The sequence below is a fragment of the Gadus chalcogrammus genome, chromosome 17 (assembly GCF_026213295.1).
Source record: "Gadus chalcogrammus isolate NIFS_2021 chromosome 17, NIFS_Gcha_1.0, whole genome shotgun sequence".
In the NCBI taxonomy this organism is placed as follows: Eukaryota; Metazoa; Chordata; class Actinopteri; order Gadiformes; family Gadidae; genus Gadus; species Gadus chalcogrammus.
The window spans coordinates 9,222,152-9,238,540 of record NC_079428.1 but is presented as its reverse complement, the minus strand read 5'-3'; the positions used below and the strand labels follow the sequence as shown (position 1 = coordinate 9,238,540).

At 41.2% G+C, this 16,389-nt stretch overlaps 1 protein-coding gene across 3 annotated transcripts; it reads right to left on the bottom strand.

Annotated features, from left to right (window-relative positions):
- Positions 1 to 259: 259 nt before the first annotated feature.
- LOC130370316 (interferon-induced very large GTPase 1-like) lies at positions 260 to 14,742 on the bottom strand. 3 transcript variants are annotated; one of them, XM_056576045.1, is made up of 5 exons: positions 14,676 to 14,742; positions 14,228 to 14,282; positions 8,114 to 8,195; positions 6,166 to 6,429; positions 260 to 5,802 (listed from the first exon to the last, which is right to left on the bottom strand). In XM_056576045.1, exons 2-5 carry the CDS (start codon positions 14,237 to 14,239, stop codon positions 1,151 to 1,153), a joined length of 5,010 nt encoding a protein of 1,669 aa, XP_056432020.1. In that variant the 5' UTR covers positions 14,240 to 14,282; positions 14,676 to 14,742; the 3' UTR covers positions 260 to 1,150. The 3 variants fall into 3 exon arrangements, with proteins under 3 accessions (XP_056432020.1, XP_056432021.1, XP_056432022.1); XM_056576046.1 differs by lacking the exon at positions 14,676 to 14,742 and having other exon boundaries at positions 14,228 to 14,606; XM_056576047.1 differs by lacking the exon at positions 260 to 5,802 and having other exon boundaries at positions 6,084 to 6,429.
- Positions 14,743 to 16,389: the final 1,647 nt, after the last annotated feature.

Here is a 16,389-nt window from a genome sequence, read left to right as displayed (position 1 = left end):
GTCTATACAATTTTAGTCAAATAGTTAAATAATATATGTAACTGTGAATGCCAACATAAAAGTTTAACAGCCTCTCTACAAATGTCTGCTTCAGCTTTGTTGTTGGTTGGACATTTTTCACAATTAAAGTGCTTACACAAAAGCATTAGAATGTTTTAACCTGAATAATGTAAAGTATCTGAACTAGAACGTTTCTGAAACATAAATCACGCCCATCCACAAGTCAATCCTTCATGGGAAATTATTTTATTCAGTTCCACTTGAAAAAAGGTAAAGAAGTAAATCGATGAAAACATGATATTTTGGTTAACTTTAGAAGTAAGTGCAAAGTGTTTGCTCTGCTTCTGATCAGAAAATACAATAAAAACATTCATAGACACTTTTCTGAGTCAAACTTGCCATAAAATCACACACACCAGCTTAATTAATTTGGACAGGTATTTCTCAACTGGCTCAATCAAACAAGCAATTAAAAATTATATTTTAAAAATGTCGGGATGCTGTAACAATATCAAAATGAAAAAACACCTGAGTAATGCAAGAGATATTGTCTACTAATTTCTGAATACCAATGCCTGAGAGATTATCCAACAAAGCCACATGAACACATTTTATAAAGAAATCAAAGTGAACATTGAATGAAAGAGGAATAAAAAAAAAAAATACACCATTTAAACCTAAGCATAAATATGGACACAAATAATATTTTTCAAGAGAAAAGTAAGGCGAAGCAATTAAACAAATTAAATGCAGCCTTTTTGCTTTGCATATTACGTTAAAATCAAATGTCAAATCAACAAACAAAAATGTTAAGCATCAGGCTCAAACTTTTAAAAGTTCCATTGGACATTACTTCAACAACAAACCGCAAAATGAAAGAGGCAAGTTAAGTTCAGAGCTGAGTTTGTTATCAACTGGTGTGAACTACAATTAAAGACACACATCCTTGTGTCACTACTTAGATCTCCTCAGTTCGGCCTTTCCTGCCTCACATATGTAATAGGATAACTTCTTCACCATAACATATCGCATGATAAATTGTGGTGATTTACATAATGCTCCCATTAGATCAAATATATATTAGTCAAAAATAAGCTGCGCTTCCTCATGGTCAGAGAAAAATATCTAACTCTCATCTTCTCCAAAAGTCCTATATGACACCAAATGCCTTTTTAAGGCTTTTATCAGCATCTTCCTTGCTAATTGTTCTCCATTCAGTGGGAATATTTGCAGGCTCTGCATCATAAAATTCAGCAAAGTCCTTGTTGAACTTGACCATCACATATTTCCAATAATCAGATGTTGTATAGCTTTTATCTGCACTAATTTCCCAATCCTTGTAAATTGTTTTGAATTCCTTGTAAGGATGCCACTCCCCCTTAGTATCTCTATTACTGAATCTCATGTCAGTAGAGACAGAGGATGTGCAAATAGAAGTAATAAGTTTCATTGAGGCAGATTTGTATCCTCCTAACCCCTCTGGCCGATGCATTTCAACATGATGATCCTTGTGAGCCCCTGCCCCTGCCTCACATGGTGCCTTGCAGAATGGGCACTGTTTACCACATCCAACTAACTTAGCTGTAAGCTTATCTAGTGGCTTTGACCCGAGTCCGTCTAGTTTCGCTTTGAATTTAGTTTGTTTTTGTTTTTTCTGCAGAGCTTGTTCCATTTCCTTCACAGATTTTTTAAGAAAGTCTGCAAACTTTTCTGCTGTGGCTTCTTTCAAAAGCACCATGCAAGCGCTGAGAGCATCCTGGGAGATTACCAATTTATCACCAAGTTCCTTGCAAATATCTTGAACAAACTCTTTTTGGGTCGCTTCTTTGTTCACTTGGGCCTTTTGAATAGCATTGTCAATACATCTGATACATTGTTTTAGATATTTATCCTCCAACTCCAAAAGTTTAGTCCCATCTGAAAAGCGTTTCTCAATTTGCTCCTGAATCCATTCCCTTATGAATTTCTCATATGAACTGGTGAACTCTATGAAATGGCAAAACTTGTCTTTTGAAAGCAAATCTTTTAAGACAGAATATTGGAAAGACATGCGCGAGCTAAAAATAAATGGATCATTGCCACACACCATTTCATCAACAACATCTGGAACCAAGGAAACTCTAATGTAGGTCTCCACTGCAGGCTGGAGGCAACGATTAGCAAATTCCTCAGCTTTCTTTTCATCCTGCTCCAAGTGATACAGGTCTTTAAAATCATCAAAAAAAAGATCGTTGTCTCGATTGACGCACTCGATTGGGTAATTTTCTGTTATGAAATCCTGGTGCATTTCTTCAAAGATTCTGGCTGCATAACCACAAATGTGTAATTTTAAACTCAGTACATATTGTGCGTCTCTTTCTAGATTGAGTTTCGCATCAATGATCTGCAAAATCTCCTGAATGTAATTGTCATGGTAATCTGTTTTCTCCTGCCTTTGAACAGATACAAGTCTTTTGCAACTTGCTATAATTTCGTCAGCTTTTGCTTGTAACTCTGCTCTATAACTCTGTTTGAATTCTGTCAATTTAACCACCTTTAACCACCTGCCACATTTTGCTTCGAAATCCCCATGTCCATGATCTTTAAGTGATACGTTAACTATCTGATTTGCATGAATACCCATTTGGAGTACATTATTTCTCAGTTGAAAATGAACCCTACTATAGACATTGATTTTGGGCATTACTTTGTCACGGAGAGGTTCTGTAGCTTTCTCCCAAATCTGGTCAAAATAATTTCTCAGCTCTTCATCCGATTGGATGATTTTACTTTTAAGGCTTTCCTCTAGCAGTCTAAGCACTTCTCCCTCCAAACGTTTTGTGGTGCTTTTCTTTACTTCCTCAACTTTTGCCATTGCCTCTTTATTTTCAGCCGCTATATGTACTTCCGACTTAAAGGACCTTTCCGATTTGTTTCTTAGGATTTTTGCACTTTGTATGAAGTCTTCTCTGTATCTCTCGACTAGGTGGACCTGACCATCTGTTTCGAAATATAGTTCTAGTTTGTTAATAAGTTTGTCTTCCCATTTTATCAGCTCTGAGCAGGCTTCAGTATTCAATTCCGTGACAAGTTCTCTGATGTTAGATGACTCAGATATGCCAGCACTTGTTCCAAAATTTGAAATCTGTGCTTTTGCACTTGTTTCCAATGAGTACATGTGCATTTTGAATTCCCATTCCCACTTGTTGAATTCTGTGCATATTTTCATGTAAGCATCAGCCACCAGGCTATTTCTAAAGCTGAATATGACATCTTCATGTTTTATGGCTTTCCATAGGCTTGCTGTCCTATTCATAAATTGATCCAAGTTGTAAGCAGATGACTTGCAATCTTTCAACATTTGGATAATGTTTGTTTTCAGTTCATAAACTGCTTCACTGTAACCTGAATTTACTGGTGCCATTGGTGGGTTTCCATGCCATAGTCCAGGAATGTACTTGTTGCCAGTGTCTGGATCATATTCCATTACTTCCTTGAAGCTTTTGTTTTCCTCTTTGTTCTCAACTTTGGCAGCTGCCTGTGTCATCTCGTTCAACTGTTGTAACAGCACGGTTCTGTCCCTTAAGTTATTGTCATGAGCTGACACATCCGATACGTTCTGATGAACAAACAGACATTTTGGTTTTTTGCCAACTTCTTTCATCCTGAGAAAGGCATGTACTACAATTTGTAGGACGTCTTTCATGTCTGTCATGTTGTCCATTGCAATGTTTACTAATGTGATGTCACTTAACCCCACAACAATAGTTGCAAGCTCATTGTCGTGCTCATAACTATCTTCTAATTGTGCTAGCTCTAGCGATTTCAGGCCTTCGGTGTCAATGATGATCAGAAAATCACAGTTAATTTCTTTTGAGTACTCTTTGTTCACTCTGATGAGCAACATGAAAGACCCTCTCGTGCATCGGCCACTGCTGACTGAAAAATGCACTCCAAACATGGTGTTGAGAAGAGTGGACTTTCCTGTCTTCTGAATACCAATAACTGTGACAACTCTTATCTTGCTCTCTGGATCCACCATTTTTCTCAGCTCAGAAAATACGTCCTTCACCCATGCCAAAGGAATGCCTGATGCTTCTCCGTCCACAAGCTCCAGTGGAAATCCATTCATGAGTAATTGGGCACACAACTTGGGCAAATGCATGAATTGTTGACGAAACAAATCTGATTCAGGAAGGGAGACTGTAGATTCATATATTTGACCAATTTCTCGAAAGTAGTTTTCAATGCCTAAATAGCTTCTAGATAGTTGTTGATCAATGACTTTAAGTTCTTCTTTGCTTGAATTCTTACTTTTGTGTTTATACTCTGCTCTGAGGTTTGATAAATGTTCCCGGGACAAGTTGTCAATTTTAATTTGCATCCATTTTAAAAAATAAGCCTGTTCAACAGCTGGACATGAGATTGCTTTCATGAAGCTGATCACATCATTTGAAATGTCCATATCCCTCTGCTGTTCCCGGAGTTTTGCTTTCTGCTGGTGTAGGCCAAATTTGTATTTTTCTATGTCTTTATCCCCAACTTTTCGAAGCCGACATTCCTCCTTCTCTAATTGGGTCAATTCTTTCCATATTGATCCCTGCCGAGGAAGTTCTTTCTCTTTGTACTGTGCAGTGTCTGTTATTTTTGAGGTGATAGCTTCTGCATTTTTCTCAGCTTTCCGACAGTCTGAGGCGTTCTCATCAACCATTATTCCAAGCTCAGTAGCAATGTCAGCCATTTGCGCTATGCTGTTTTTTTTCTCTGTGTTTTTAACAATATTTGTTACAATATCTTGTAGGGCTTTTGCAAAGTCAGCATTGTTGACTTCCTTTCTCTTACAAACGATGTTGGTCTGTGGCAATCTTAATTCTTTCAGTACCTTCGTGAACCTTTCGGAGTTGAAATTCTTGTTATCCACATTGACTATCAAGAAAATCTCTGTTTCGTGTTGTTTTTTGAGTAGTTCATATTGGTTGTCAAAATTGTCAAGAAACACAAAAACTGCCGCAGACGTTTTGCATAAAAAGGAATATTGCAATTCACAGAGAGAAATGTCTCCTCTGAGATTAGCTACAGCTACTGGTTCATTGAAAATATCGATGTTTTGGCCACCACAGGGAAAATACCAACTAGTTTCCACAAGTCCATCTGCAATTTCCCTTGGAACATTACCACATTCCATGGTATGGTGAACAAAAGTGTTGTGGTACTGTTGGGGATTGCTCAGGAGTGTATTCAGAATCTCTGACTTCGATAAAGAACCTTCACCCAGTCTCACAAAGGACACCATCGGAATTTCAGGGACAACAATTGATTTTTCAATAAAGCTTTTGGTGCCCGAGAGTGCCTGAGTTCTGTATTTTTTAACAATGCCTCTCAAAGCCCAAAGCATGAGCGTGTGCTTCTGCGTGCCACAATCAGGGAGCAGTAGAGGCAACCCAAACTGACACATGGACATTTTGACTGCCATTTCCTGCTGAAGGAGGCCATTTGAGCACAGAAAGAGAGCAGTGATAATGTCTAATGGGTTCACAAATTCACCTGACTTTTTAGGGCCCAAAATGGTGTAAAGATCTAAACCGACATTCCCACAAGGAAGATCCTGCTGTGACTCACTGCCTGCAGAACATTTCACATTTCTAGCAGTCCCATTGACCATCATTAACCTCTTGAGAAAGCACCAAGGGAGGTCTGAAAGACATTTAGCCGCTTCTTCTGTGACGGCCTTCTTGTCAATCTGTAGCACACTGCTTAATGAGAGCTTCTCCTTGTAGATCTCTTTTAAGCCAAGATTTCTGAGAAAATCCTCCAGTTTAGTTTCTGTGGATATAATAGTTCTGATCAACCATTATTGTCGGTTAATTTCACATTTCTAAATGCAAGTGAACATCTTTGAACATCTTGCTTGTTATTTTGGTGGACTTTGTGAGGGCATCATGTCATCAATATCCGGTTCGTCATTTAAGGTAATTTGATATGGTTTATTTTTGTTAATTTATCATTATGAATTTTGTTCATTGAGGCCTCTAGTAATAGTACTAATGTGTCTAGAAATCTTATATTACCAGTAGGAAGGGATAGAATAGTAGCTTATAGGAGAGGGGAGAGTCTGATAACGATAAGCAAAAAGAGTAGTATGAAACTTGTTTCAAAAGGTTTTAGAAGCTTATTAGAATAACTCACCTGTGTGGGCAGATGTCAAGGCAGGCTGGCTGAGTCCTCCGCTTTTCAGCTGTGTTTTAATTTGGAAGTCATACTTGAGCCCTGGCTTCAGATCAGAGAATTTCACACTGTTTGAATCTGTTGTCTGCTCTCGGTGTGCCTCTGAATCACAGAAACTGGTTACAACGTAGCCCCCCACCTCACCAGCAGACTGTGTTTCCCATGTAAGAGACACCTTACTACTGCTGACATGGGAAACTTCGACATTTCCTGGAGGAATGGCCTCTGTAAAAGATTGAAAACAAACAAACATTCATGTAGCATGCTACCTACTTGTTGTATCTGTGTTTAACTTGAAGAGGACGATTTTTGGGGATTGATCTCATGTTATGAAGCATGTTTACCAGTGCAGACCGATACAGATGCTGAATTGCTATGTCTTCCGTCAGTAATCCTAATGATACCGAAAGTGTATTGCGTCCCAGGCCAAAGGTCCCCGATGTCTACTTTGCAGGAATCTGTGATCTGGATAGTCTGTGGGCCCTATTTTAACGGTCTGAAATGCAAGTGGGAAGCGCAAAGCGCAAGTAGCTTTGTGGGCGGTTCTACGGCGCTATCGCTATTTTACAGGCGGATAAATGACACTTGCGTCGCGGCGCAAGTGTCAAAAGGGTTGGTCTGAAGCAGCCTAGTTACCCGTAGGTGTGGTTTGGGCGTAACGTCCAACAAACCAATGAGAGTGCCAGCTCCCATCCCCTTTAAGAGCCATGAGCGCATTTGAATCGGACGAGTTGATATTTTGACAGCGCGTCTGCAGTCTCCGATGAGACAGATGCACATGAATTTCAAACTGCAAATGGCTCAGTTTATTGCCAAATAATATGGCCTAATTCACACATGGAATAAGGGGTTTTCTTCCACAACTTCAGAAATACTGAGCCCTCAAATAAATTTCGGCAAAGAAAACGTATATGATATAACATATGATATGCGGTAACTGTGGTTCTATTTAATGATATACGCAATACATTATAAACATTGTTTCTTATCAGTATTGTATGCTATCCTAATATACATGTGTCCCCGCGGTAATAGTCATTGCCATTGATTGTATTATGCGTTACGTGTTTAGTTTGCGTGTGTTTAAACAGAGCACACACGCGCGCCCGCATTCATTCATTCTTTTTAACACTCACTGGCGGTAAAACAATGTTTTTCACGATCAAATACTCATCAATCCTAAAAGTTATGTAGGCCTACACGTTGTCTCTGTCAAGAAAATATGTGTTTGCTGTACGGTGTTTGCAGATGCATTGATTTAAAAGTACAACTTATTACCGCTGTATCAGCTGTTCTTTCCCAAATAATTTACCAAGAATGTGCGGCTAGGTAGATGGGAGAAGCAAAGTGTATGCGCGAGGTGCACAAGCAATCCGTATGCATCGCATGCGCATGTATGCATGCGCCCTTAAAATAGCATCTGAACAACGCGCCACTGACTTTAAACCAGGTATTTCCTGGTCAGTAGCGCAATGGTATTCAGAAACGGCAAAATACCGTTTGCGCCAGAACACGCCTCCTCCTTCCGCCGAACCGCCCCTTGGGGCGCATGATCAATCCCTAATTTACCGGCGAGTGGCGGTGGTGGGAAAATAAATTATTTTTTAGCCTTACTTTAAGCCTCGGTAGAATATTTAGAACAAACAAACGGCATGCTATCTTCTGGTTGCATCAGTGTTTCATTTTAAGAGGGGGATTGATCTAATGTTATGAAGCATGTTTACTCGTGCTGCAGAATGACAGGCCTATAGATGCTTCTTTGATATGTTTACTATCATCAATCCTTATGATACTAAAGGTTTACTCTGTCGATGGAAGGAGCATGTGTCATCAGTAAAAAAAACGTAAAAGTAAGCTTGTGTCTATATACTTGACAGAATCATAGCATATTATGCGCTTTTCACCTTACCGTTAAGAAGATCATTGGGTTGATGTTCTCTACTGGAATGGCCTGATGCCTCAGAAAGTGATTCAGAAGCATCGGGGAGGTCCTTCAGTTCAAACAAGAGCGAACAAAAATAATCCATTCAGTACAATAACTTTGTGTGGCATATAAACATTAAAATAATAGCTGACTCTGGACTTCCGGTGGCGCGCGACCCAGCATGACAGCTTAGAAACAGAGCTCCGGTACCAGCCTTTAAATCCCCCCTAATTCAAGCGTTTTTGCTCATTCAAATAGATAAAAACTGAATAAGAATGGATGGAGATAAAAGCAAGAAAGGCGGATATGGGTTACGGTACAACGCCGATCGGCAAATTCATAAAGAAGATTTGGCTAACGAAACATTAGCAGGTCAAGATGGCGGCCCTGGAGAAGGCGATACTTTGGACCTAATTCGTGTAGCCGTGAGCGAAGTTATGACCGCGGGGAGGGCAGCGTTCTGAGCCGAATTGAAAAAAGACCTCTCCGACTTTCATGCCAGTTTTCGGGAGGACATTAAAAAGCTAATGGAGGAATTTTCCACAGAAATTGACCGGAAAATGCATGACACGGCGGGTCAGATTGAGGACGCAGTGAAACGCATTGATGAGATGGAGGAAAACATGGCCGATATGGAAAGATGGGACATTGGAGTGAAGGACGCCCTCAACCAACTGCTTCGCGATCAACGAGCTCTGTGGGATAAAGTGTCTGATTTGGAGGGTTGCTCCAGGTGCAACAACGTTAGGATATATGGCGTCCCGGAGGACGCCGAGGGTACATCCGCTGTAACCTTCATTGATAACCTGGTTAAGACTGAACTCGGAGACAGTCTGCCCTTGGATAGGGGCCGTGACCTGGGTATAGAGCGCGCTCATCGCACTCTGGCACCAAAACCGCCTGCAAGTGCCCCTCCACGCTCGATAGTGGTCCGGTTCCTCCGGTTTTCAGTGAAGGAGAAGGTTCTCTATACAGCTTGGTAAAAGGAACTGCGTGTCCAAAACAAACAAGTATTTTTTGAATATGATTACGAGACGGATGTGCAAAACAAGCGGAAAGAATTTACACCCGTGAGGAATGTATGTTATTTATAGAACTGCTGCTCCATACAAAATGTTGTTGTCTTGTACAATGACAATAAAGATTATTCTATTCTATTCTATTTCTACACCCGTGAAGAAGGCGCTGAAGGAGCAGAGAACACGCTTCCAGACACCACGAACCAGGATGCGCCTCTTCCTTGCAACGGGCACTGTCATGTACAACACTGCGACGCATATTGCGGAGGATCTGCGCAAGCGGAGATTTAGCGTGGGTGAAGTTACTCGCGGGACCAAGATTGCAGGTGTTTCGGGGGAAACACTGGCCCAGCTCCTCCCGTGGGAAAGAACAGAGACCCGCCGCGGCAGAGACAAGGACCGATACCAGAGGAAGATCTACCATCTTGTGGCCTGCTCCCCTAACTGTCGAGGCGACATGTCACCTTGTTTGTTGGAATCTCAGTTTGATTTTCTGTTTTATAGTTCTAGTTCTCTAGTTCTCTTGTTCTACTTTATTTCCTTTTTTGTGTTTTCAGGTTAGGAGTACACATAATGCATTACCAACACTATAACATACTGTCATTGAATGTAAATGGGCTGATTAATCAGATCAAAATAAGTAAAATGATAACTAAATTAAAAAAGGAGAAGGTAAAAATAGCATTTTGGCAAGAAACTCACTTTTCTGACCGTGAACATGAAAAACTTAAAAAAAATGGGCTTTAGGATAGGCCTCGCCTATTAGGAACTCTTTTTACTCATCATTTAAAAATGGAAAACGGAGGGGAGTTGCCGTACTAATTTCAAATTCGACTAGATTCGAATATATATCCCAAATAAGTGATAAAGATGGTTGATTAATTCTCATTAAAGGAAAAATATATCAAAAAGAGGTGACTCTCTTTAATGTATATGTGTGATAAATCCTTTTTCAGAAAGGTGTTTGATTTGATAGCCTCTGAAACATATGGGACTCTAATATGTGCCGGAGACTTTAACATGCTACTTAAACCCCTACTAGATACAACGAATAGAAAGAGGCAAAGTAACGCTACTGAGAAATATATAAATAAAGTACTAAAAGACCTTGGACTGAATGTTGCATGGCGGTTTGTGCATCGATCAGTCCCAGGCTACACTTTTTATTCTGCGCGACACTCAGTTCACTCTAGAATCAACTATTGATTCATGTATGGTGGGGATTTACATAGAGTAAGGGATTGTAGAACGGGCATGAGAGACCTCTCGGACCACTCTGGAATTTATCTGACATTACATTTAGACAGTAGACAGCGCAAAACACTGTGGAGACACAACACCGGTACGTTGAACGACCCTGCTTTTAGGAATTCAATAGTGTCTTATTTAAACTCATATTTACAGGTAGTGATACCGGAGATGTGAATCCTAGTATTTTATGGGATGCAGCTAAAGCCGTTCTCAGGGGGAAAATCATAGCCAGGACATCAATGTTGAAAAAGGTTGGAGAATTATCAAAACTGCAGGAAGAATTAATAGATTTAGAGCGAACGCAAATTGTCAATAAAGAGGTCAGTATCATAACTAAGATCAGAAATTTAAAGCAAGAAATAGATAAAATATTAAGTGAGGAAGTTTAGAAAAATCTTAGATTCATCAAGCAAAGATACTACGAGTCAGGCCCTAAAGCGACAAAAGTGTTAGCTTGGAGGTTTAGAAAAAAGCGGAAAATACAATCCACAAGATTAGAGACCCTGTAACAAAAAAGATTACTACTAGTATCGATGGTATACAAATGGCATCTTGGGAGGAAAAGTAATACTTAGCAAAATGCTAACCGTAGCTTAGTTGTTTGTTTACGTTCGCTGCGCCGAGCCAATCAACTGTGACTGGCTTGCTGCAGAGCGTGAGCGTCTTGGGAATACCCGGTCAATATAATGGATATAATATGGAAACATAAGACAATCAATATTCTGTATTTGTTATGGATTTATTGTACAAATTCCCTGAAAATATGCACGTTCCAGGATGAATTGAAAAGTTCCCGTATGGAAGCTAAGGAACTTCAACCTACTTAGGCCTACTAATTAACGTTCAAAAGCTATTAAATCTTTAACAAAATATGCAGATACTGTCAAAATCGGTTCCAGGGAGTATATAGGGATTATTAATATTTTTGATGGTGTTTTTTTCTGGAACGAGTATTCGAATACTGAAAAATGAAAAATGGCATTCGGGCCAGCCCTAATGCTACGGCCACACCAAACGCGTTACTCGCGTTGGATGACGCGCGTAACGTGCCTAACTTGACGCTTGATCATTGTGTGTCACAAAAATGGTTCAACGCGCCTAACGCGCCTGTGGCTGCGCTGGATTTAGGAGTCTGAGGTAGGGAACCCAAATGCCGCCGTGTTTGGGTGCATGATAGAGTTTAGATCGGGTTAGATTAAATAATCTCGGATATAAATAACAATAATGGGGTTAAATAACTTCACATGGTGTGTCTGGTGTGTTTCCAGCATTCGTAGTGTTGATCAGCAGAGATATAGTCCGCCAAGACGTTGAGGTTGCTTAGCAACCAGAGACGCTGTCCATGCAAGTGAATGGAGCGTTCTCTTCGTCATAACCATCAAACCAAACATCCTTCACATTCACCGAGCGAACATGAAAGTAAAATGCACATTTCTCGCTAAAAATGTTTACATAAACGCATTTAACTATGTTACTATTTCTACCCAGAATAAAGAAAGATGTCGCCCGTATGCTTCTGTGCAAGCGTCACTACTCTCTGCCAGTGAAGTCGGGTCAAGCTCCACGCTGATTGGCTATCGCGGCTAAGCATCACGCGTTGGAGCGTTGAAAGTTACATTTTTGAACTCCGGGCGTTTACGTGCGTAATTACGTGCGTCCGCCGCGTCTAACGCCCCTAACGCAACGCTTCAACGCGTTACACGCGTTGAAGCACCTATACCAGTGGTTCCCTATGCAAAAATACCGATTTTCGACGCCCCAAACGCAAGTAACGCGGTTGGTGTGGCCGTACCTTAATGGTAATTAAACATTAAAACACCTGTGGCTTATAGTCCAGTGTGGCTTATAGATGTACACATCATTCAATTTAGCTGCTGCGGCTTATACTCCGGTGCGCCTTATAGTGCGGAAAATACGGTAATTGGTTTCGTAGCGTCCTCGGGATGGCGGGTTTCCAGATGTCGTTTCATTTTGACAGGTTTTAAGCTCTCATTCGCCAGAACATCGCCGCAAATCACACATTGTGAGTGGTCGAGGTTATCTTTTACTTGGCAAGTGAATCCATATTTCAGAAATTCTTTCTGATAATGCAGACGCCTCGTTTGTTCCTTTTTATTCTCACCGGCCTGTAGACTTGTCCCATCTGAGGATCGCGGAGGATTAGACGCACTGGTAGCTGGCACTTCCAAGCTTTTGTTCGATTTTTTAAGCAGCCACCACTCAATTTTGGCTAGTAGGCTACCTATGTCTTTTAATTTTGTTTTACTTATAATAGCGGGAACAAGTTGAGTTTGCATATCCACCTTATTCCGACACGCCCCTTTTTAAATGTTATTGTCTTACGCTTTGTGTTGAAACTTCCGGTCGGCTAGCTACGGCTAGATAGCTACATTGAAATACCCGGCGAATTAAGATGGAGAGGCTAACGTGGATAGAGACATAAAACATGTCAAAAGTTCGGATGGAGGGATTGTACTTCGCCACCCGAGGTTAATGAACTCCACCGAGTGGGAAGACATGTGGCGGTGGCCTCAGGTGTCATATGGGGATATTTAGAATGATGACCCGCGGCTTCTACATGCAAGTACAAATTAGCTTGTTCTGCACAAAGCTAAAGGCTGCGGCACGGAACGGCTGCGACTCTGCCCTGCTTGCATTTCCACCGGGCACGTTAGGGCAGCGCAATGCTGCCTTGCGAGCCAGCCCTATTCACGTGAGATCAACGTCCATTGGAATCAGGCCTTTAGGTGGATAGTGGGAGCAGATAGTTACATTGTTTCTATCAGCGGAGTAGCCCATAGGCTGAACCAGATCTCGTTGAAAGACAAAAATATATGTTCTCTTCTCTTAACTGCGTGTAAATAAGAAAAAGGCATTTTTTTTCCACAATATAATTTTCCTTTGTTTCACCTGGCATAATAATAATTTCAGACGTAATACAGAAAATGGCGACCCCACGGAAGTTTTTGGGGACCCCATTTGGGGTCGCGACCCGTAGTTTAAGAATCACTGGCCTAAATAGGTTACGCCCATCATCTATGTTAATTTAACATACGGCTAAATTTGAGTTGGTCGAAGATGGAACGCGTCCTGACGTGATGTCCGTCTGACCTGACCATTTGATATTTAAATTAGGCTATATATTATCAACTCACTGACAGGTTCACAAACTTTATGTAAATAAATATAAATACAGCTGTGCAGTTTGATGGCTGGTAGATGACGTGCAACAGTTTGTTTCTAGAATATATAATTTCAATGTTAAAGTGTGTATATATTTAGGCAGAAGCCAGGGAGGAGTTAGGGGAGTGGTAGGTCTGGCAACCTCCTGGCTCCAACCCCAAGCCATATATGGACTTACTCCCTCTAACGAGGCAAGCCTGGGGATGCTTGGGCTTAAGAGGGCGAGCAAACAGTCGTGTAAGAAAAGAAAGGCTAAGGGGCAGGCTACCACAATCCCGAGTTAGGGCTAGGGCTCGCAAGCAGGCTGGATCTGTGTGATCGCCTGGAAGCTGAGGCCAATTACAGAGAGTATCTGCGTGAGCTTTTGTGAACATTGTACGGCCAAGAGGGTAAGATTGGTACTTTATGGATTGCTTGTGTACCGACCGCTGTGAATGAGGATCCTCCCGGTGATGACCCCTGGACACGGACTACAGTCTCTGGTCTAACCCTTTTCCCCACCCTGGTGACAATTGTTTACTCTGTCAATATTCAACTTGGTAGCGTGGAAACCCCACACCCACTGGCCCGCTACAATATATATATATATATATCTAAAAAGGCAATGTAGGTAGACTATCGAAAATGAATAGGTTGGTTACTATACCTCCTCGTTCATGTTGTCAATTCCAACTTCACCCCTTTTCCGACAGAAAATGAAACTAAAGTGATCAAAATACGACAAAATACAAAATCACAGATATACTCACACACAGAATCAGTCCCACATAAATATTGCCTATTAGCATGGTTTTCTGGTGGTCAAATTTGCATTCACCAAAGGTGAGGAACTTTTATTTTTTATTGTCAAACTTAATAATAATCTTCATACTTTAATCCTTCATACTAAGGCTATGCTATACGACTTTCATATTGCTTGATTCTATAACAACAAAAAAGGTAGGCCTAATTATAAAAATATTTTTTCAATTTACATATCAAGTTTGAACTAATGCATAGCTGGTGCAAAGCATTGGCCAGCTTTCAATATATTCTGTATTTCGTTCTTCCTTCATCATACAAGCGGCTATCTTTTCAATATTTTTTAAACTCACGTGATTGAAGGGTCAGACGCTGCTAGACATCACAATGTCCGTTGACTTCTAGCAGCACCGTGTCAAGGGATTCTGAGAGGTGAATTATGTTTGAGGCCAGGTTCTTTTTATACAAGTCATCGCTGGGTAATTATGATTCCCGCCCACTCATTATGTAAAGATCCGCCCACACTACCAATAATCACGCTGTGATTGGCTGGCGATGACCAAAGCACACGACCTAACATAGCCTACTAAACCTCCTTTACTTTTCTCATTATACTTTTTAAAATAACACTAGGAAAGCGTAATATGCATGAAACTTGGTACGCATACACCTTTTGTCATGATGAACAACTTTCAGATTGTAACTCCGTGTGGATATTATCATGGGCGTCGGAATCATTTCAGATATAGGCTAAAGTTTGCGTTTAGATACATGGTTGGTGATGATTTTGATATCTCCTGGTAAACCAGTTTTTAAGGCATACCTACCAAGCTCACTATATTCACCACGTTTGGAAGACTGCTCCTTCTCAAATAGTGTCATGTCATTGGCAACATACATGTCCATGTAGGGTAATGTTAGGCCTACAGAATAAGAGTCTTAAGTTTCGATTTATTATAAATGGGTGTCACTGTGAACAAAGCGAAACCATATGTGGTGGTTTCCGCCCTTTGTTGACAGGCAGTTAAAGGACTCTCCCCCCAAATGTGATCCCAGGTTACGTACGGGCCAGCCTCAACGTACACACTACCATCCTTCTGCTGAGAGTGAGGAACTATGATTTCAGAGAAAATCCCCACCTTACATACTTGTCAGTATGATGGCACCACGCCCTGGAAAGATTTCCTAAACCGGTTCGAGAGCTGTGCTCGGGCTAATCACTGGTCAGGAAAGACTATGACTGTCCAGTTAAAGTTCTGCTTTGTGGGTACAGCAGGGGTAAGCATCCACAGAAACCCACAGTCTTCTCAGTGTGACTACTATGGCGACACATTAGTGCCATAATTCACTAATGTGATAAAAGATGCATTTGGGCGTATTATATTGTTCCACACGCGTAGATATTAACTGCGAGCGCGCAAATGATCTCTGCACGCGCGCAAATTACCTCTGCGCGCGCAAAACAGCCTCTCGCGCGCGCAAATTACCTCTGCCCGCGCAAAACAGCCTCTTGCGCGTAACAGCCTTTCACGAATGATGTTCTGCTCTCGCGCGCAAATTTAGTTTTGGCACTATGGGGGAGGGAACCAAGGCAGGGCGGGCTTTCCTATGATTGGCCGTTTCTGAAGCGTGATATTTGATTGACAGCCCTCCTCACATTCAATTCTGAATTGTACAGTAAATGGCTGAAACGATAGTTACGTATTGTAACTTAGATTCTATGAGTATAGGCGCAGCCTTTTAAGGCTATCGCTATTGGGTTATCCCTAGGCGTGAGCCGTAGCACTGAAAGATTTGTAATCCCCGACCCCCAACAGCGTGGGCCTCAATTACGTCCGCGTGTGGCGTGCCTCAACGACGTCCGCATTTCGCATATATAGTCGGGCGCCGGCGGACGTTCTGCTCCCAATAAACAGCTTTTCTTCAGCTATTTAAAGGACATTGAGGCCGACACTTAAAAGGCTGCGCCTATACTCATAGAATCTGGAGTTACAATACGTAACTATCGTTTCAGCCATTTACTGTACAATTCAGAATTGAATGGGAGGAGGGCTGTCAATCAAATAT